Genomic DNA, 23,636 nt, shown 5'->3' with positions numbered 1-23,636 from the left:
TAACCTGGGTAAATCTAGTCTTGAACATAGGATGATGATTTCCAGAGTTAATTAACTACTCATTTTTATCAGTAGAAATAGGCTTTCCTTGGTTCATCTTTTTTTTAAGCAAGCCCATTCGAGAGGAACAGATTATGCTTTTACGACAACTCCAGTTGGAACATTCCAAAGTAATATTTCATCTAATTCTAAGTAGCTGAAGCTTACTGTCAAAGTACTTTAAATGAAAATAACAAATTATTTTAAGTTATTTTTATAAGAGAGTACAGTTCGTCATAAAACTTCACATTCTATTCCACATCAGAAAACTTTACACTATATTCCACATCTACATAATCATTTGGTAATATGTATGGAATATCTTCAAAGTGGTCATACACTGTGATCCAAAAATTCAATTTAACCTAAGGACATAATCATGATTTTGCACAAAGCTTTACGTATGTTCTTTAATTTGTAATACTGAAAAACTGGACACCACATAAATGGTGTAAATAAATAAATAATAGTATGTTGGATAAATAAGTTTTGCTACATTCATATGACAGAATACCATGAAGCCATTAAAACTCAAGTTTAAAAATGAGTTAGGAGGGCTTCCCTGGTGGCGCAGCGGTTGAGAATCTGCCTGCCATTGCAGGGGACACGGGTTCGAGCCCTGGTCTGGGAGGATCCCACATACCGCGGGGCAACTAGGCCTGTGAGCCACAACTATTGAGCCTGCGCGTCTGGAGCTTGTGCTCCGCAACAAAGAGAGGCCACGACAGTGAGAGGCCCGCGCACCGCGATGAAGAGTGGCCCCCACTCGCCACAACTAGAGAAAGCCCTCGCACAGAAGCGAAGACCCAACACAGCCAAAAGTAAATAAATAAAATTTAAAAAAAAAAAAAAAAGAAAGGATGTTTACAAAAAAATGAGTTAAGAAAACAGGGACATGCTCATGATATAATATGGGAAAAAAAATTCACAAACATAATACATTAGTGTATATTTGAGTTTAAAAATGTATACATATATGTGTGTTTTATATGTCTATAACACAGCCTGCAAGGAAATACCTCAAATTATTAACTCTGGGTTTATGGGGGTTTTAATTTTCTTCCTACAGTGTTCTCTACTTTCCAACTATCTCTAATATACAACTTGTATAATAAATACATAAATATATATATATATTTTTTTTTGCCAGAAACCACTGCAAAATATCAGAACAAAATTAAGCATGATAAGGTAATGTGTAACATAAAACTGGTCAGTGTCCATTAAACTGAGTTTCTGAACATGAAACCACATAACTAAAACTGAGCTTTTGATAATCTCACAATTTCAAACTTACAGATTCAATAAGTTCTAGAGTCTCTGCAAATTCTGGGATGGTCTGTAGAGAGGACAGCACAGCGTTTGCCTCCACGGCCAGGAACTTTGTGGGTGAGTTCTGCTGAGCAGACACAGCCTGATTTTCATCCAGACCGTAAAACTCACTAGTGTGCTCCTCGAGGCTTAGAGTATTAGACATGCTATCATCCATGAGGAAACTACCAGACCAGCTAGAAAAGCTTCCAGGTTGCTAAAAGTACAAAAGAAATTTGAACATTATTTGTCATTCCCAATCTAAGCAAAAATTTGGATTTTAACTAAAAATTTTTTCTAGACCAACATACTTCACAACATTTCAGCTAAAAATATAGTAGCAAGTATACCATCTTTCCTCAAAACTGATATAAAAACTTTTTAAATTAAACCTCATCTTGACTATATTTTTTTCTAACTAAATTTTTCTTAAATCTATAAAGTCATGGTGAGATAAAACTAGTAATGTACCATATATACTACAACATAAGGTCCAAACTCCTAGAATCTGTCTTTTCTCTACCTTTCTAACTTCATCTCCCAACTCAAGCCCCCGCTCCCAGGGAATAGTGAATACCCAACTATAGTACAGTACTTGCAATTCCCTGATAAGTTTTGGTCTTTCACCCTGGATAAAGGGAGCAGCCTTTGCACACACTGCTGCTCCCTTCATCTGGAATGCTCAACCTACTGACCAGGGAAAATTCCTATTCCTCATTTAAGATACAGTTCAAATATTGGAAAGTACCCCATCTGATTATACACTTCTACCTGTTTCTGTTTATAATAATGTCCTAGTTCATCTTTTTGCTAATACATAATCACTGCCTGTCTTTCAAGACTGAGCTCAAATAGGATTTCTTCCAGGAACCCTTCTGACTACCTAAATCTCAATCTTCTATGAACTCCCATAAAACTGTGTTACTTATTATATCACACTGGATGCTGTTTCTTATCTGTGTCCCCACTGTCCTTTGAATTCAGGGACTGTGTCATTTTTCTTTATCTCTCTAGAGATGTACACTGGCCAATTTACTTATCTTTTGAGCCTAGTTTCCTAGTGTCTCATAATGAAAAACAAGAAGAGAGACCTTGAAGAGCCATGGTCAAGAAACATTATGTAATTTGAGAACTGTTAACAATAATAGATCCCAAGAGATCTCATTACAAGGAAAAAAACATTTTTTCCCTTTTTCTTTCTTTTTTTGGTACCTATATGAGACAATGGATGTTCACTAAACTTATTGTGGTAATCATTTTACAATATGTAAGTAAAATCATTATGCTGCACACTTTAAACTTATATGGTGCTATATGTTAATTATATTTCAAAAAACTAGGAAAAAAACTGAAAGAAACAGGATGTAAAGTGTATAGCACTGTCCAACAGAATCTGTGAGGTGATGAAAATGTTCTGCACCTGAAACTGCTCAATATGGGCGCCAGCCACACGAGCAACAACAATGTGGCCAGTGCAACTGAGGAGCTGAATTTTTAAATTTCGAATTAAATGTGTCTAACAGTTACCATATTTTAGAGAGCACACTGCTCAGTCCATAGGAAGCACTCCATAAACAGTACCTATGACTATTAAATAAAAAATTACTAGAATATGCTAGATATTCACAATAGCAAAATGTTAAGTTTCGAGTTAAGTAAGGTGAAAAAACAAATTTTCAACATTGTTGCAAAACAGGTTCCACCTGTTTTAAAGATTCCTATAAATAAAAGAAATTAAAGCAATCTTATTTCACTAGCACAGCCACCTTCCGAGTTTACAATCACTTTCTGGAGATAACTTCCAAACATATACATTTCAACTAAGTTTGTGGGCAGGAAAAAGGTTCAAAGAGGGAGGTTTACTAGGCCCACTGGCCCGATTCTGAATCCCTTGCAACCAACCACCTAATTTGCAGGGTTAATATAAGGATCACCAGGAATACATATAACACATCTACAACAGTGGAACGTAATGAATACTCAGTAAAGTGGCAATCATTATCATCACATAATTGTCTAGAATAAATACTTTATATGCATATGGAGTCTATTATACTGGGTAGAGCAATTTCCCTCTAGAACCTCCAATCTCCCTATTCAACCAGATCTTTAATGAGGGTGGATTTTAGACAGAAACTATGAAAAAAATTAATAACTTTCTTTTTTAATGCAAATGGCAATTCTTTTAGCTAATTATATTTTCCTGTTATAGTAAAAATGATAGACTATTATCAAAAAATTTAAAATGTGCTTAAACATGATACCCTACAAATGTGAACTCTGTAACCATGATTATTTATTTGCAGCTTCTTAATAAAACTGAAATTAACTTTAAAATAAGTACACTTCAGGTCTCCCTATTTGCCCACGGTTTTTGCAGTTTCAAAACAAAAATTACTTTTCTCATGGTGTATATCTCATCTACTACAATTAACAAATGTCATTTTTATTAATACTCTCTGAAATGGTATAAAGACATCGCCAGTTGCCTCATAATACTATTTCAAGTCCTCAGGTTATTCTATTTAGTAATTTTGTATTAGTCACTCTAAATATATTGTCCCCTCATTCAGCCCCAAACCAAGAAAAACACTTTCCTAAACGTAAGAAGGCCCAGGGTATTAAACTTTTTAAATTGTCATTTAAATATAAACTTTTTTTTCCTTTTAATCCATCTAGCATAGCCTGTTTAACTTAGCTAGAATCATTACCATTTATCCTGATTTAATACTCCTAGTTGTTCTTATCAACCAAATCTCAGACAATACTTTTCATGCCTGATAACCAAAACCCAACATCCATAGAAAAATTTCTTTAGAGAGCATAAAATCTAAATGTTTCCTTTTCCCATATTTTTAACATTATAACTTTTTCCAATTTACTGAATTTGTGTTCTAAATATAGTAAACAGGAAAACATTTTCAAAGAGAGAATAAAAATAATTCTGAAGCACATAAATCTGTACACATCTATTAAATTCCTTGTTTTTTAAGCTTTTTTTTTCTATTAAGGCCATTATCACATGGAATGTCCAAAGTAAAACCAAAGCCTAATCTGAACCACATGACATTTTCACAGATATACATATTGAAGGTTATACCTTAAGTCTGTTTGATATTTATGACTCAAGAAGCATCTTAATACAGAACACTGTAAAATATGTTCAAAGAGATGCATATCAAAAACAGGCAACTTCAAAGTTGCAAATTAGAAAAACTATTTTTAGTCCATATTAAAATCTGAAGTCACACTGAATATGCTTTTTCCACTTGCTGGCATATGAAAGTCAGTCCTGATTAAAACTATAAGAGCATATAAAGCATATAAAAGATTCTAACAATAAAATCTAAACACTTAAGCTTATTTCTTACTGATGGAACTCGCTTTCTTCTAACTTCATTCTCAGCTGACATAAGAAGCAACTCAAGTTCCTTTATTTTTTTTTCCTTATCAGGGTCTTCATCAACAAAGGGTTGCTAAAATAAGTTAAATAAAAGAAAAAAAACAGGCTACTTACAAAATTGCTTTATTATTATTATTAATGTTCTAATTTTTATTTTCTTCTATGCAACACAAAATCTATTTTCTCTAATAAAGCTTAATACTACTAAATCCCAAATACTCAGTATCACAATCCTTCTGGTATCTAAAGAGGTGCTGGTAAATATTTTCAATTTAACAGAAAGAATGTGGGAAATTTAAATGCATGAAAAACCTTACATTGTATCATCTGTATCAACTGAAAAACTTATGTGTGGAGTCTGTTTTAATTTATTGAATCTTAATATATTCTATCCAATTTAGCAAAAATATGTCCATTCATAATCTGAATGCTCTAAGTTGGAAGAATGAAAGAACCACCTTACTCTTGTTGTGAACTACTTTTCATTTGTACAGTTTATATTTCTCAAACACACAAACTTTCTCCTTTAATGTTATAATACTCAAAGTAAATAGACCAGATAGTACTATTTTTGCCCTAATTTTAAAGATGAGGAAACAGGCACTATTAGATCTGAAAATGTTTGAAAGTGTTTCCTTTGGGTTTGTTTTGGTTTTTTGCTTTTTATAAATAAAAAGTTACCTGAATAAAGGCAGAAGAAGGCTGAACATGTTCTACACAATTGCCTCCAGGTGACACATACTGATAGCCCGGGATCTAAAAAGTAATTAGAACATTAACATCATACATATAATGCTCTGGAAATTTTTAAAAATCTGAGACAAAGCACAAAAACTGAAAATCAACATGAAAAACTCAGTACCTCTGTTAACTTTGAATATTTATACAGATTAATAATTCCTTAATAACTACATCTTTAATCTTAGGACCTACTGATTAAAAGTCATAACTCAGCAAACACCTATTTTCTCCTGAATGAAATATAAGAATTATCTGGGCTAGATTTATCACCCAGTCAGTCTATCTATTATCTACAATATCCACCAAGTATTTTTTTTTTCTTTTTTCTTTTTTTTTTTTTTTTGCGGTATGCGGGCCTCTCACTGTTGTGGCCTCTACCATTGCGGACCACAGGCTCCGGACGCGCAGGCCCAGCGGCCATGGCTCACGGGCCCAGCCGCTCTGCGGCATGTGAGATCTTCCCGGACCGGGGCACGAACCCGCGTCCCCTGCATCGGCAGGCGGACTCTCAACCACTGCGCCACCAGGGAAGCCCCACCAAGTATTTTTTAAAATCTGCTATTAAAGGATTGCTCTGCCTCCTGCAGAAGACAAAGTAATTGTGTTCCTATCCTTCAGAGGAAGGGGCTGGTCCATATGAAGCATTCTCCAAGTTAGAGCCTAAAGCAAGTCTTCAATATTCTTAACTCCTACTTCTACCACCACCCCATGCCAATCTCTGTACAGAAAGATATGAAAACAGAGGCTGCTTCTATTACTTGTCTCAGAAAAACAATCAGAATCACTCATGTACTTTTTAATACTCTGAAAATAGACTAAGGATTATTCTGTTTCTTTTCTAAAGCATCTGTAATAAAATTTCTGAAGTTGCATGCAAACTTAGTGAGCAGTGGTAGGGAGAAATATGAGAAGTGTTTTTTAAAACCTTAAAATCTAATAAATATAAATATGAAATTGTCTATTTTCCATAATGGACTACCTAAATCACTACATAATGCAGAAACATTATATATAACTTCTAACATGGAACTTAATTTTCACAACACTTCATTAGTATCAGTTATTGCTCAGCTTCCAATGAATTAGAAACTTATCTTTCTCAAACTTTTCATTTTAATCTGTGACAGGATTTCAAACCAATCCATTTTCTTCTCTCAAGTCAAAATTAGAATTATCTTTTTAGCAGTTTAAATGAATTGAACTATGAATACACAAACCTGTCAAGAATTATTAAAAGTAAGGTAAATAATTCTTAAAGTACAAGAAATATCCTTACTTTCCAATATATTTTGATTGAGTGTTAAACACTCCATTGGCCCCAAATAAAAAAAATTATCTTCCTATGAGTTAAAAAAATACATTTATATGATAACCTTTCTAAGATAGAAGCAGAATGTTTCAGCTTATGCTGCTGAAATCTAGGACTCTAAAGAAAAATGTAAAGAAACAGACCATAAAAACCTTAAGGTACTGAGTATCAGCAGATAACTGTACTGTCTTTACGTGTTTCCCTATTTGTAAATTAAGATCTCGCTACCTTTTTTAAGTGATTCTTTTGAAATTATGGCTAAAAAAATGTCCACTTAGTGGAATAAAATCAAATGTGTGGCATACTAAGCACAGATTGTTAACAATTAGCCAATTTTTATCTTTTGGTAGATACTTTATCTTGTCACATTTTATGTGACAAGAACCAAGAACTGCTCAACATGAAAAATGGCACGACAGACAAATAGACAGGAAAACGTAAAACAAATCTTATGAAAACTCCTAATTTCTTGCAGGTAGGAAAATGCATTGTAAGGAAAACAGAGCTTGCCCTATGATGAACGTGGGTCATCTCCAATGAACCTGTCTAAACAAAGGCTGAAGTCACTCAGTCAGTTGAGTGATGAGGGAAAAGCAAAGTTGAATGCCATCAAAGAACCAATTATTTACCGCACACTCCAAAATGATGGCTTGAATGATTTTTGACTATCTTCTCCTCTAAACCATTTTATATACACTTACCTCTTAGAGGTAAGCAATACTACAATTACACAAAATTTTTTTAAAAAGTAAACCACAATCACTATTAAAGCACAAATCATCATTAGCTTTGAATCATGAAGATTCAAAGAATGATAGTATTAGGAAATGTACATACTAAGTTTCTTAACTAGATAACGTAAAAATTATATATAAAAGGAAATACTTTAATGAGTTTGTTCTCAAAATATTTATCAATCAAAACAAGTAGAGATAAACTTCCACTAATGGTTTAACAGCTAGTCATGGCCTATTTCTTCAGTTTGGAAATTTAAATGTCTATTCCTCTTAATATATGCTGTTTTTGTCTTATTAAGAAACTAAACACCTTCCCTAAAGAAACTAAAGAAATATAGCAACTAAAGATATTTTTTAAATAATAAAGGTATTAAAAATATGTGCCTGAACAGGTATGTAAAACTGATTCTGGGTTTGCAAATGGTCCATAGTCGCACAAGGTTTGTGAAGTTTAGATGAAGATCGTTCTGATTTTATTCCATCTTGTAAGTAGCCTTCCTGCTCCACTTTTCTTCGCATGGTAGAATTCCAATGATTTTTGATAGAGTTATCAGTCCTAAGAAAGTATATATTTAAAAAGAAAAAGAGGATTCCATAAATGTTAACACTGTATAAAGTATACGAAGTACTTAAAACAAATTTTTACAACTGGTGAAATTAGACACTTTTTTTAATTCAAAAAATAAACTGTATGTCTCTATGTCAGATAAAGCTCTAAACACTGGAGATACAGCAGTGAATAAGATAAAGAAAGTTCCAGCTCTCATGGGGCTTTACATTCTCACTGGAAGCATGGGGGCAGGGAAGGAGGAAAGAAGAGAAAAACAAAAAAATAAATAAGAAGAAAAATAGTGCAATGCAGATCATTTAAAGTAGGATAAGAAAAGTGAGTAACTATAGTACTTTTGATTAGGTGGTCCAGGAAGTCCTGTGAGGTTACAGTGAAGCTAAGATCTGAATGACAAGAATGAACCAGCTATACAAGAACAGAAAAAAAAAAAAGCATTCCAGGCAAAGGGCATAGTGAGGGCAAAAGCCCTAAAGCCAAGATCAAACATGGTCATAAAATGCAAACCACAAAATACAGAATCCCAGTATTTTTTCACTTCTTACAACAAAATACCTACGAAACAAAGAGTTCATTGGCTCCCCTTTTACCTAAGTTCCCCTTGTAAAAATGGAAGTCTTCAACCTACAGCTACTTGTGGTATAAATTTTTAAAAATACATAAACATTTACTGAGAATCTACTTTATGCTAAGCACTAAGCTAGGTTCTATGGACAGTAAAAAGATGTATCAAAGATTGAAAACAACAGAAGTTCCTACACCAGGTTCAGTAACTTGGATAAAAAAACTTAACACTATGCTTCAATTTCCTTATCTATAAAATAAAGACAGCAATGTTTGCTCTGCATATTTCACAAGTATATGAAGATTAATTAAGAACATATAGAATACAACACGCTATCTCCAAGTTTCAGCAGGAGGGTAGGAGCCCAACTTTAGATGACCTGGCTCCAAGTTGTAAAACTACTTTCTAAAAAAGATATGAGAAGTTTGTTTTTCCTTTATATAAAGCCAAGTAACTAACACAGATGGCTACTCCAATTGCTAGGTAAGTGTACGACAGGATGAACTATGTGAAATAAAATGGTGCTGTCAAGTCTTCTGACTTAAGGACTAGTTATTGTTTATCTTGAGAACCTGTATGTAATGGGTGGTATCTGCTAGGCTATGTGGGTGAAAGGTGGGATTTCTCTCCATTTTTTTGCAATCTCTTATCAGATTGCCTATGATGGGCATCACATTCTGATTTAATGTTTATTCAACAGTAAAAGTGTTCTCTTTCTCTAAAAAAAAAAGAAAAAAAGAATATATGTAAAAAGCATTTTATAAACTATTAAGGACTATACAGAGATTACAGCAATAAAAAACAAGTGCGTATCTTCCGAGTGAGGTATGGATTTTCCCAAGATTGTTGGTCTACTGTACTACAGACAGCTAGGAAACATTTGAACCAGTGCCATGTATAGTGTACTTAGCACATCAGTGCCCCTGAAGGAAGTGCTATATTTTAGCCACATGGATATATACACACTACGCATGATCTGAATGATACCATAATTAATTAAGAATTGAATTTTCTCTAATGTACTTCCGTAACAGTTTTTTTCAGCCAGTGTATTTGTTATTCTCTGGTCTTATACACAGAATCCAATACGAAAGAAATCTCTTCAACTCAGATTCCACTCCAACTTAGTTTGTACAAAGAAGGTTGCTTAAATGGCACTGATGTGTAAACACAATTTTGGGAGTGCATTAAACGTTCACATAATCTAAAGGTCCATCATTTTATTGCACAAATTACCGCTATAAAATATTTCATTAAAAAACTAATTATATCCCTTACCACAAAATGTACTGATATTACAAATAACGCAAAGGGTTGCTTGTATTCTGCAGTCTAAATTTTAATTATAAATAAAAGTCATGGGGTACTTATAAATATATTTAATAGTAACATAATAAAGATCAAGTTTAAGTAAAAATGAAAAATGTATATACATTTATATAAGTACCTTCCAGGAAGTAGTTTGGCAATTTCCGCCCAACGATTTCCCAACCGCTTATGTGCTTCATAGATAATCCTGTCCTCCTCTTCTGTCCAGGAAGATTTCTTTACCTCAGGATTCAGATGATTATGCCATCTTTCTCTACACTGCTTGCCTATTCTTCCTTTTAAATGTTTTGCAATTAAAGACCATCTTTTTGGCCCATATTTCTGAACTAATTCAATAACCTAAGAAACAGAAAGCAAAGTTTAAAAAAGCATTACCTTTTTTAAAATAAATAAGTCATGGGGGTAAAATGTAGAGTATAGTGCCTACAGCTAGTAATATTGTATTGCATATTTGAAAGCTGCTGAGAGAGTAGATCTTAAAAGTTCTCATCACAAGAAAAAAAAAATTTTTACTACATATGGGGATAGATATTAACTTGACTTGTGATCATTTTGCAATATATACATTATTTTGTACATCTGAAACTAATACATAATTATATCTCAATTTTAAAAAAGCACTACCTTCACAGAATTTTAAAACATAACTCAAGAATGCCATTTTTAATGCATTAAATCCAAACCACAACTACAACTTAAAAAAAAACAATTTTACTAGTAACTATTCCTTCAGCATTTGCCATCTTTTTTTGCAATCAAAAATTGATTCCAAACTTATCTAAAATACAAGTTGCTAATTAAAGTGACTTGTAAGTTAAATTGTTTCATACATTAATATGAAATAACAGTAAAAACGTTGAGACTTAAGCATTTTCTACTCTTACTTTTTTTTTTTTTTTTAAAGCTTCAGCTGAAAGCCTAATAAATCATTATGGAAGCAGGAAGGATCTACAGTTACTGTCTTTTCATTTCTTCCTTTCTCAAACTGAAAGGATACAAATCATACATTTTAAAACTTATCATTGGCCGTCAAATAAATCAGATCAGTTCTGAACCTAGTGAAGTTTGGGGTTTTTTTGTTTTGTTTTTTGTTGGTTTTTTCTTTACTTTGAGTGGCAGGAAGAATACTCTACTTTCCCAACTACATTAACAACATTTATGCCATAAAGAGCACGAACTAAAGAGCAATTCTCAGTAGAGGACAGCAACTCTCCCATTCTTCTCACACTTTCATAACACAAAGAATTACCTTGAGTTTTGAATCATCCAACTCTTTGGGAACACGATGCTCTGATATCTATCTTATTTGGGGGTTCATTATAGGTCAAGAGGGAAAGTTAAGAATGACTTCCTTACACCTCACATTTTCAGATAAAATAGGAATAAAATTAAATTCTGTTTTTAAAATGCTAACTCAATTTTCACCAAGAAATTATATCCTAAATGTTGCTAACCTAAGCTCTAAAGAAGGTGACTAAGCTGATAGTATTTTTCCTTCTGCAAACCAAACTTCCAGACAGCAAAGGCTATATATATTATATTTGGTTTGACTCAGTTCTGAAAAAACTACATTTCAAGATACTCAAATTTCAATTCTTATGCCAGCAGTAACTCAGGGAACAAATCAAAGTGATTTAAACATGTATTTATGTGACAAAAAACCAATGTATTAGGAAGAAAAAAAGCAAGTCCACCTACACAGTGAAAATAAAGAATATGAACATGTTACCCTCTGATCTTCCTCTTTAGTCCAGGGACCCTTTATCAATTCTGGATTTAAAACTTTCTGCCACCGATGCTGACACTGAAAATCAGAACGATTCTGAAAGAATTCAGATGATTTTGTTATCGAACAATTGTCTTCCAGAAAGCAAGTCAGCCCAAACTTATATCTCACAACCTTAAGAAGAAAGCTTTTCGAGAATAATGCATTCAATAGCATTCTTGAAAAATGTAGTATTTATTTTACATGCCTGTGCCCCAATTCATTTTTAATTAAAGTTGTCAGCATTGCTTAGACTATAAATAAAGACTATATATTTGAAGTTAAATTATGTATCTCTAAACTCTGCCTTATAACAGCAAAAAGCAAAGCTACAACACAGATACTGCCATAAAGAAATGTACTGATGAATAAAAGGGAGTAAACAGACAACTATACAAAGCAGACATACGAACTCAAACAGCATAGCAGTCTGGATTCATATAGTATAGCAGTACATAACTCTAGAAAATTAAAAAATCCTGAAAGGCATTATTAGACCACTCATGGTATTTAAAGGATGTTTATAAATGACAACCTCCAAGTTATCAAGTAAAAACTAAATATACCTAGATAGAAGATGTGCATTACATACCAGTTAAATTATTTAAGTGTTGAAGTTCAAAAGGAAAATGAATTTACCAGGATAAAACCTTATGTAGAAACATCCCAAACTCCAAAAATGATTCATAAGTGTAGCCTTATTTTAGTCAAGTCACAACCTAGTAACTCCTATGTATTACAAGGATAATAATAATAACACTTAACTTTTCATTAGTGATTCAGTTTCCAAAGATATTAGCTCATATACAGGATTACAGATGATTTAGAAGCATATAAATACAAATACTTTATTTACCAATAGCTCTGTCCTGGTGCCTAGTGGACTTATTTTTATTCAAACTGAGCTTCTTCATTTACAGCTTCTGTACATCAATGCTGATCCATTTTAAGGTTATCAATTTTTCAAAATAATTAGGCTGTTCCTGTATAGCCTTGTAGCATTTCTCTGTTCACTTCATTTGCTGTTATACCATTGAAATTAAACTGATAAAGCTAATGTAAATAGCTTTTCTAATTTAGCTTCCATTTACTGAACACATGCTAAATGTCAGGAACTGTGCCAAACATCCTATATGTTACTTCTAATTCTCACAGCAACGTAGCTTTTTCTGGTTTTATTAATTAGCTACCGAAATACTTCAATATATTTAACTTCTCTCAAAATGTTTTAACATTTATCAGCAAATATTTATAAAGCCCTACCCAAACTTCGTATCATTTTTGTTTTAGATTATTAATCTTTTTAGATCCCTGGATAAACTAATTACTAGAAAATCAGACTTTAAAAGCTTCCAACTGTAGGAAGATCAGAACAAAAGAGATGTTTTTAGGAAGGAAATCTAAATCTAAAATAATGTAGACACATTTCTGAAAAATAGCAAATGTAACCCCATGGCCTAAATCATTCATGTCAGCAATAAAGGATAATGTTTCACTTACTTGAAGATGACTAGCAATTAGAGTCCAATCATCAGTTCCATGTTGTTCAACCAACTTCTTTAACTTATCATCCTATTAAAACAGGTATGAAAAATTAGAAAGTTCTCCCTCACCCTATTCCTGAATATAGATACTCTCCAATTCTTCCATGTCATATCTGGTGGCCATTTTTAGAAGGACTGAAGCCATTATAACACAAGTTCTCCCATTTACTAAACTGATTCTGTCAGTCTCAATATCAACCCGCTATTCATGTATGGTTGAAGAAAAATAATGTGCAAGTTAGTTGATGGATAACTCTTCTCATGTTTTGTTTCTAAATATCTTTAATATATATTATTAATCATTAAATACGAGCATGGAATTAGTAAGCCTTATCACATAATTACCTCATCTCTTGTCCATTTTACTCTATTCCAGAGTTTCTTCAACACTTTTTGTTGCGGGACTTCATAATCATGATCAGCATACTGAAGGTCATCATCCTCATCCTCACTGAAAAGAACACAATTGTGAAATCAAGAATTTTACTTAGGGCTTCCCTGGTGACGCAGTGGTTGAGAGTCCACCTGCCCATGCAGGGGGCATGGGTTCGTGCCCCGGTCCGGGAAGATCCCATATGCCGCGGAGCGGCTGGGCCCGTGAGCCATGGCCGCTGAGCCTGCGCGTCCGGAGCCTGTGCTCCGCAACAGGAGAGGCCACAGCAGTGAGAGGCCTGCGTACCGCAAAAGAAAAAAGAATTTTATTTAAAGATGTGAATTCAATCACTGAATCTGAATACACAGTTACAACGAAAAGAAGCCACTCAGACTAGCAGACATATGTCCAGCGAGATTATTCAAAGTATAAAAAAAATTAAGAGTCATACAATGGAGAGGAGCTGTAGTTCTTACTGACAGAGAGGAATGAAGCTAGATATGTCAGCAGAGGCCAAGTGATAACCTTTATGTCATGCTAAGGAGTTTGACCTTTATTCTTTATTTGACCTTTAACCTAAAGAGTTAAAGGAATTTAAGTAAGGGAGTAAAAGACCAGTATCTTGTGTTTCAGCAAAAGTCACTGGCAGGAATGTGGAGAGATGGAGGAAGGAAGACCAGTTGGTAATCTTTCACAATACCCCAAGTAAGAAATTATTAGGGCCTGGCAACGATAATGGTAAAATACAAAACAAAGTCAGTTAAAAGACACAATGGAAGAAATGAGCCATTTACAACACCAACAAAAAAAGTTAAAATATGTAGAAATAATTTGAGTATACAGATCAAGTTATAGTAAACAATGAAACACTATTATGAGACACAGAAGAACAAATGAAAAAACATTCAGAGCACATTCTTGGAAAGGAAAACAATATTATAGATGTCCATTCTCTGTAAATTAATTCATAAATTTAGATTAAATGAATAAAAGTACGAATAGATTTTCAGAGGAACTTAGACAAGCTGATTCTACAGTTCATATGGAAAAATAAACAGGCAGTAATAGCCAAAAAAGTTCTAAAAAAGGAGAGAGAGAATTAGCACTACCCAATATCAGAATATACTGTAGAGAAACAATAAATAAAACAGAATGGTACTGACACATGTGCAGATACTCAAATCAATGGAACAGAATAGAACATTCAGGAAAAACACAAAACCCGTATGGGAATTTGGTAAATTGTAACATATCAATCAGTGGGGTAAAGATGGACTTTTCAATGAAGGGTAAGACACTGGGTAGCTATCTCAAAAAAATAAAGCTAAAGTCTTACTTTAAAATAAAAACTTCAGATGAAGCAAATATTTTACACTTAAAAAAATGAAAACATAATAGTACTATAATAGGGTTGAATTCTATTTTTTACATCCTTGAGTAGAAGAAATCTAAATGTGACAAAAATCAAGAAACCATAAAAGAATAAACCAACTAAGGTCGTGATAGTAGTTACAGAAAGAAGCACATAAAACTGAGATATGAAAAAGGTAGAAACAAAAGGATTTTTCAACTGATGAATCTGAGAGACATGGGAGGAAGATTCAAGGACGACTCCAAAATTTCTGGCTTTGGGAGCATAAATAGAGCTATCCACTGAGATACGGAATAGAAGGAGAAACAGAACTTTGGAAGGTAGAAGGGTATGAGGAGAGTAAGCAATTTGGACTGATTTCAAGGCACTTGAGAAATATACAGGTGGATACTGGATATATCCAGAACAGCACTGTCCGATAGAAATGTAATGCAAGCCACATATGTAATTTCTTAGTGGCCACATTTAAAAAAAATAGAAACAGGTGAAATTAATTTTAATAATAAATAATATTTAACCCAATATATTTTTTAATTGTCAATTCAACATGTAATCAACATAATCACAAAATCTTTTACATTCTTTTCTTCTTACTTAAGTCTTCAAAATCTGGTGTGGCATTGTCCAGGAGGGAAGAGAGTGCCAAAGGCAAAAGAGAAAGAGGAAAAAAAAACAAGAAGATGAAGCTGATAGAAAGAGCCCAGGAGCAACAAAGTGAATTCCTAGCTACAGACAGAGCTAATCCGAAAAATAAAAATTAAATTAAATTTTTAAAAAATTTTAATAAAATAAAATTAGAAGTACATAGCAATTCCGACTAGCCACACATCAAGAGCTCAACAGCCACATGTGACTAGTGGCTCTCCTACTAGGCAGAGCCTATCTAGAAGACAACTGGGCACATGGATCTTCTGCTCAGGTAACAGGTTTAGGGTAGACATACAGTTTTGGCAATCACCAGCACATACAGAACAGTTAAAGCCATGAGAGCACAAAACCCCAGAAAAGAGGGCAGGTCTTTATGATAAACTGAATTAGAGGATTTTGAGTAGTCAATGGACTGAATAAAGTTATGAGCATCTGAAAATAACATGAGCTAATATTTACTTAACGTTTCTAAGTACCAGACATTGTAGAAAATGAAGGCCTAGATTTAATATATACTGTTTACAGATCCTTTGCAGAACTTCTAATTTCCCTTGATTTGTCAATTCCATTAGGACCAAAATTATTCTTATCCGACCAAACAAGACACCAAAATCCCCCACCCACCTACCTATGGCACCTAACTGCTTCTTTAGTTTAATGCACTTCTGTATTCCAATACTTTCTCCCCTAAAGCCAATGTCTATTTTAATAATCTGCCAGTCCTATTTCCATATATGATTGTTTTGTTAAACTGTGCTGAAAATAAAAGCACAGGTTTAATTAAATACCTGTTATTTGCAGCCATCTTCAGCTATCAGAAATATCACTTGATTAGCCACGATTAAACTGTTAAATTGGAGATGGTTCAGGATCCAATGACTTCATAAATTTCTAAGAAGGCTAGTAAACCAGATAAAACACCATACTGAAGCTTGCTGTCCACTGTACGCACTCATGGAACTCACCCATCCTTCTCAATGCTATCACACTTGTCGACCTTCCCAACCAAACTGTAAACTCAGGAGTACAAAGACCATGTCTAATACGTTCACCTCTCTTCATCAAGCACAGTACCTGCCATTCAAACATTTGTAAAATTACTGAATGTTCTTGCTTACTCTTTCACCTCCTCCAAGTATTCTGTATTCCAAAATTACCTCACTCCTTCCCAACCCAATCAAAACTTTTAGGGCTTCCCTGGTGGCGCAGTGGTTGAGAGTCCGCCTGCCGATGCAGGGGACACGGGTTCGTGCCCCGGTCCAGGAAGATCCCACATGCCGCGGAGCGGCTGGGCCCGTGAGCCATGGCCGCTGAGCCTGCGCGTCCGGAGCCTTTGCTCCGCAACGGGAGAGGCCACAACAGTGAGAGGCCCGCGTACCGCAAAAAAAAAAAAGAAAAAAAGAAAAAAAAAAAACTTTTACCTCCCTTAATACAGCTGATCTCAAGTTGACATGAGAAAGAAAACTTTTTTTAACAAATGCAAATACCTCTAAGAGGAGATAAAAAGCATTCCCATTTATTAAAAAGAACTTTCAAAATCCAAATGCACCTCCAAGTGGTAGAATTTTAAGCATAACCTGCTGAAACAAACATAAAAAAAAATTCAGTACAGAAGGGGTTCTTTGGGGTGTCTACTAATATTGCCTAACCTTTCCTAGAACTGTCCCCTGCAACATTATCACTTCCTGTCATCCCAAACAGCCCTCAGTAATGCTTTTTACAGGTTCCCATCTCTTCTTCCCTCCCCTCAGACCCCAACACCTTCCATAACAGCATGTTTGAGGTTGCTTTAAAAATTAGGTTATTTGAAAACAATTTCTAATTTGGGGACTCACCCATATAAATTTTGAGTATTCACAAAAATATTTACATCACATCTAATCTGTACAAAATTCACCTTATCAGTATTCTTATCAAAATATGTTAAGTTAAAGATATGAATCCAAAAATGTTATTTTGGTCAAAAGACTAGTTTCCAAGGAGTAATATTCCTGAAAACGTGTTCATTTTAACTTTAAAAACCTGCCTTATTTTTTAACCACATACTTGATTTGTGAGAAACTTCTATTTCTACAAGAGGTTTCATTCTCTGTCTTGCATCAGTATGGCCATCATGTTCAGGAAGCTGGGTTTTTTGAGTGGTTGAGTGTGAGGGAGGATTAAAGTAGAATTCTTAGAATCCATCTCTCTACCACTGGGACTTCCCTAGAATCTATCTACCTCTTAGTTTTAGCATTAAGTTATTTCTATATTATTTAAGTAATTGTTGAAAGGATGATAAAACTTTCAAGTAAGCGTCACAGCAGAAGATCCTAGAAACTCATCAGTAGCTAAAACATAAAGCTGCCTGAGGGGCTTCCCTGGTGGCACAGTGGTTGAGAGTGAGAATGCCTACAATTTGCGAATAAAAACGGGAAGAGATAAAACCCCACAAATAACTTCACCAATATTCTACTTTCACCATTTAACAATGAAGAAGTCCCATTGCTTAAAAATGGTTAGACACAATCAAAACAAATCATTATTTCATTTTCTTTATTTGTTGTTTTATTTGCTTTATTTTTCTGCTTTCTACTTCATTTTTTAGTATTTCTGTATTGTAGCTATCAATGCTGGTAATATCTAATAGTTAAATAAAATCAACTTCCTACTATCTATCTGTAAATAAACCATTTTTAGCCTAGGGTGACTAATCTAGAAGACAGTAAAAATAGGTGAAATTATTTCTCCAGTCACAAAGCAAAAACCGAAGAGGAATTTGGTCTTTGAATCTCCATTCAGGACTTGGTTTCCAGAATCATTCTGCCAGTTTTATTTTTTAAGTCAAATAAAATATTTATTCTGTAACTGTCTAATGCATAACCTAAGTACCATATTCAAAAACTTTTGTAGATTATGAATGAACAAAGTGATTAGGGTGATTATGAAACTGCAAAATGAAGAGCATATGCACACACACAAAAATACTATGACTCATTAGGCCAGGAAAATGGTTAAGAGTAATTCTACACTGGGGTGTAAGCTAATAGGATGTGATAGTCATAACTTTCCCTGTGAAATAATACACAAACTATTCACACTTGGGAATATTAAAACATTCGAGAGAAGTTCAATTTTAAAGGACATCAATTATTCCACCTAAAAAAGAGTAAAACGTGGTGTGCCAAAGGAAGAATTTGAAATTTTTTTTTATTTATTTTTATTTGAATAGAAACTGATTTGAATTAGAGAAATATCAGTAGTTCTATAAAATTTGCTCCAGTAAAATCACTTCAACTTGATAATATTTTAAATCAAACTGCATCAAGTCTGAATATTTTTATCATAATCAAAAAATACATCTTTATTATACTGTTTTGACAGAATAACTGTGAATTTTTTTTAAGTTCAGTCGAATTCAAGGGATGAAAATTTACCAGTTTGATTTAATAAAGTGAAATCAGGCCACCCAGTGGTTAATACGATGTACTGCATACATGAATATTTTATTCCCAAATCTGCAAACTAGCATCATTATAGTAAGACAAATTCGACTTTATTTGACCATTAATAGCAATAATGAAATAAATACTGAAGGGATTTCTACCTAGCTATCCATAAACAAAAACAATGCGAGAACATTTCTATTTTATTCCATCAGTGTGTGTATATTTTTAAATGAGGAAAGATGATTACAAAAAGAGTTCAAAATAGGAACTATATTAAAGCTAGATGGTACCTTATAGACCACAAAATCCAAACCCCTTATATTAACAGACAAAAAACAGGGCTATAGAGTTTACTTGCTTTCCCCAAACAATATTGCTAATTACAAAGTTGATTTAAAAATCAGTTCTCCTATTTCAGTATTCTTCACCCACAACGCCCATCTCACTAGAAACAACACAATAAAATTGCTTCCTACAACACACATACCACATACCTAAAGAGCTGGCTTTTGTCTTTCCAGTTTAGTATAGTCACCAGTCATCTCAACTGTAAATACCTGAATCTGTTCCTACTTAAACAGGCCTTCTAGCATCTAAATGACACTTTTTAAAGCTTATTTTTAAGAGTAGAACTGGCTTTTAAAACCTAAAATTAATTACTTAATACATAAATATGGTTAAAAATCAAATACATGTTAATAACAGATATACCAATTTTAGTATTGCCTGTAAATTATGTCATTAAAACGCCCAGTGGGATCTAAAAACTATTTAAAGTCACAACACCAAATAAACCTTTTCCTTTATGTAAATCCAGATCAGAGATACTATAGCTATCTTAAAGATCAAAAGAGCTAACATCCTTTAGTTGTTTAAACCTGAGGTAACATTTTTTACTCCTTTTTTTTTTTCAGATCATACAGGAGAGGTTATTACAGGATTTATGCCTGTAGTTTTATGCAAAACTTTTATACAGCGAGTATAGTTTTCAATCAAATACTTAAATGGTTGTATAGTGGAGATTTTAAAGTGACTGAATTATGTCCTTTTTCATTCAACTACAGATTAGGTTCATATTTATTATTAAGATATTTAGTTAAAGGCATGAGACTGGACTTTGCCCAATAGATTATTTATCCTTCAAAACATTTCACATCCTATTATTTTCTAAGATAAATAAGTCATATTTACCTATACAAGAAATATAATTTAGAGCACAAAACACATTCAAGTATGAAGACCCTAAGAAATACACCATTCACAGATGATAATTCCTCATCACATCTTCTACCTGTATACTCCCATAGGGAGTGTAGCTTCACCCCACCACATTTAACTACTCCAGACTTATGACTCTTTCAATCATGCTGTAATACATTTCAATTAATTTATACAGCTGACAGGAATAAAAGTCAACAGTGCAATTAATGTTTAGATCTCAAAGCTCACAGTATTGTCAATAAAACAACTTACACAGGCAAATTAATCATTAAATCACTTCTTTCTTAGCCTATTATTATGAAACATATGCAAATTATGGACAGAAAAACTAACTGGAGAAGGCAGGGTTCTGACATTCAAGCATCCATGTCTAACCATAACTAACTGCTAATGACAGAATTAGCCAAGAAACTGTTTCAAATAAGATTAACATCACTACTGATAAGTAGATAATGCCACACATTGAATATAAACTAACTCCTGTTATTGACTTGACAATATTCACTTGTCACCTTGCTTAATGAAGGTATATTTAAAAATTCAAAAGAAAAGGCCTAAATCAATACCTCAGTAATTATAGTTACAGGAGATTTTAATATCTATCTTTTCTGAAGACTGAGAAGTCAGTCAGGTCCTTGATGTTCTAGAGTAATAATTCTCACCTGGGTGATTCTGGCCCCCAACAGACATTTGGTAATGTCTGGAGACATTTTTGGTCGTCACACCTGGGGGAAGTGGGGTGTTACTGGCATCCACCAGGTAGAGGCCAGGGATGCTGCTAGACATTCTACAAAGCACAGGACAGTACCCCTCCCACCCCGCCTTCCCAATACAAAGAATTATCTGATCCAAAATATCAAGTGCCTAGGTTGAAAAGCCTCTTCTAGAGAAGTGTGTGTGTGTGTGTGTGTGTGTGTGTGTACATTTGTTCCACCTCAAGAGTTTGATCTATTCTGTAGTTGCTACAAAGTAATAATCTAACAAAGACTTAACTACATTCTATGCTGATTTCTGCAAAAGATACCTTACATGCAGCAGATACTTAATAAATGAAGAGCAACAAACACTATGTGTACTTATTGCCAATTTTTAACAGTAATCTGCAGTGAATGAAGCTAGTACTAAATTTCAACTTGGGAAATACACCTCCAGTTGAGACTTTGAGGCTATGGATCTAGATACATAAAGCCATTTGGAAATCCTGTCAAACATCTTTTCACGTTTATTTAATAATACTGACAACTAAAAGGTACTGTAGTTTTTTGTCATCTAAGTAATTCCTACACACAATTTAGGAGTAGCTACTATAATGACATAAATAAAAATGAGAAGCGTAAATTCATCCTAGCAAGTTTTCCAAAAAAACATGCCCTACCTCTTTGCAACACTTAGGCACAGTCAGAGCCCAACAGACACACAAAATATTAAGTGACTCAAACACATTGTTTTATTTTAAGATCAAGCTACTGGTGGTAACAGTGTGGCATCTTCCCAGTAGAAGATATTAAAAATACATACATAAAGCTGAGAACATGGGTATGGTAATTACAGTAAACATCAAAAAAGGTCCTCTCTCCTCAGCTATTCCTCAGAGGACTTCCACACCTTTCAAGGGAGCAAAGACGGCAGAGGGGTCCCCACCCAGGTTTATCACAAAGTTCCTATTTTTAACTGGCCAAGTCATTCTGAGAAAAAGGGGCCCTCTGAACACCATTTTCAGGTCGTCCAGGCAGGACACTTCCCCTTTCATCTGCGGAGCGTATTCCCTGAAAGCGCACAGACTTACCTGTCAACTCCCACCAAGAAGTGGCTGTGAGCGTTTGGGGGTCTGGATGTGCGCTGTGGGGAAAGTCGACTCAAAAGAGCAACCTGGGCATCTGTTAGTCACTTTCTGAGTCTGAAACACACTGGTCCCCAACTCCACACGTCACGGCTGCGCTGAGGCCAGCGGGCCGAAGCGGCTGTGGAGCAGCGGGAAGAAAACCTCTGCCCCGGCTGGGGAGGGCCTGGTGCGGAAGCAGCGGGAAAGGAAAGGGAATCTGAGCCGACACTGTGCCGACGGGCCCGGGCGAAAGGGATGTCACCCACCTGCGCGACCTCTTCGCCATCCTTCAAGTACCGCATAGGCGCGGGCTGGGCGGGGACGCAGTTCAGCCTCCTCCAGCCTCAGGCTAACGCTCCTTCTCCCCGACCCTCCCTCCGCTTCCCTCTCCGAGGTCCCTCTCCGCGGCGACCGAGTGCGGAACGCACGTCCCAGGCAGGGCAGGACAGAAGGACTGAGGCGCGGACCGCGACCCGCCCCTGGTCCGTAGCGCCGCTCCTAGCCCCGGCCCGGCCCGGTCACGGATGCCCCCAACATGTCAGCAGGCGCGCTCCCGCCCTCCGCCGGCCCCTCCCGCCACCTCTCAGCCTCCTCGCCGCTGTCCCAGCGCGGCTCCGCCGCGGGCGCCGACCCCCGCCCTCTCCCCGCAGCGAACAGCCCGGCAGGGATCACAGCCTCCTGCAGGGTTTTGTCCGCACCGCCGAATCTCGCGCCCAGCCTCCCTCAAGAGCCGCCGTTTGAATCTGCGCACGCGGCCCCGAATCTTATTGGCTGTGGCGGCCGCACGCGGGGGGACGAGGGCGGGGCGGGGAGAGCGCGCGCGACTGCGGGCGGGGGCTGGGGAGCTGGAAGTCGGGACTGGAACCCGCGGGAGTCGGGGAAGGAGCTGGGAGCCAGGGGGTGGGGCCGCAGGCCAGGCTCGCGGGTCCAGCAGTGACAGGACCCGGAGCGCGCAGAGCGCCGCACCCGAGGGGGCGGGACGCCGAGGGCAGCGCGGGGCCTGCTGGGAAAGCGAGTTCCAGGCTCGCGGAGAGGCGTGTCCGGAAGCGGCGGCGGGAGCCCAAACTTCCCGGGGTGAGCGGACGGTGTCCCTGAGGGTTGAGCTGTCCCGCCAGGGCATGTCCCCGCAGCCTTCTCTCGGCCTCAGCTCTTCAGTCCTCGGGTGCATCCCTCCTCACTAGTTAGGAGGCTCGGTCTTCGGACTTGAGACAAATCTAACCATAAAATTTGCGCGGCCGTTATTGTTTAAGCAAAACTGCGAGCTATTTTTGCCAAACATTGTAGCTGCTGAACTAGCGAAGACCGTAGCAGGAAACCGAATATCAAGAATGAGCAGGAGTGTGACAGGAGAAAAAGTTTTTAGCTGGACACGTGCTTGGAACTGAAAAGGGAAATAATCCGGGTCGGCGGCTGGTCTCCAAAGTGCTTAATCTCCTCCCCGGCTCTACGGGAAGTAGCTGC

The 23,636-nt window shown here is 35.9% G+C and overlaps 1 protein-coding gene across 3 annotated transcripts in view; it reads right to left on the bottom strand.

The window, feature by feature from the left end:
* The window catches only part of MYBL1 (MYB proto-oncogene like 1), a 37,029-nt gene extending 13,935 nt beyond the window's left edge, over positions 1–23,094 (bottom strand). For all 3 annotated transcript variants that reach the window (XM_089899056.1, XM_022595383.3, XM_022595385.3), the window contains exons 1-9: positions 22,442–23,094; positions 13,657–13,762; positions 13,268–13,339; positions 11,732–11,824; positions 10,121–10,341; positions 7,925–8,096; positions 5,435–5,509; positions 4,722–4,826; positions 1,337–1,567 (exon numbers count right to left, since the gene is read on the bottom strand). In XM_089899056.1, coding sequence (XP_089755182.1) covers positions 1,337–1,567; positions 4,722–4,826; positions 5,435–5,509; positions 7,925–8,096; positions 10,121–10,341; positions 11,732–11,824; positions 13,268–13,339; positions 13,657–13,762; positions 22,442–22,461 — 1,095 coding nt within the window. In that variant the 5' untranslated portion in view covers positions 22,462–23,094. The remainder of the gene's footprint in view (positions 1–1,336; positions 1,568–4,721; positions 4,827–5,434; positions 5,510–7,924; positions 8,097–10,120; positions 10,342–11,731; positions 11,825–13,267; positions 13,340–13,656; positions 13,763–22,441) is intronic.
* Between the last annotated feature and the right edge of the window lie 542 nt (positions 23,095–23,636).

The sequence above is a fragment of the Delphinapterus leucas genome, chromosome 17, assembly GCF_059928025.1.
Source record: "Delphinapterus leucas isolate spDelLeu-1000000601 "Yukka" chromosome 17, BTC_Dleu_Yukka2, whole genome shotgun sequence".
Lineage (NCBI taxonomy): Eukaryota > Metazoa > Chordata > Mammalia > Artiodactyla > Monodontidae > Delphinapterus > Delphinapterus leucas.
Note: the sequence above shows the minus strand (reverse complement) of the source record. Positions and strands in the feature narration are given on the sequence as shown.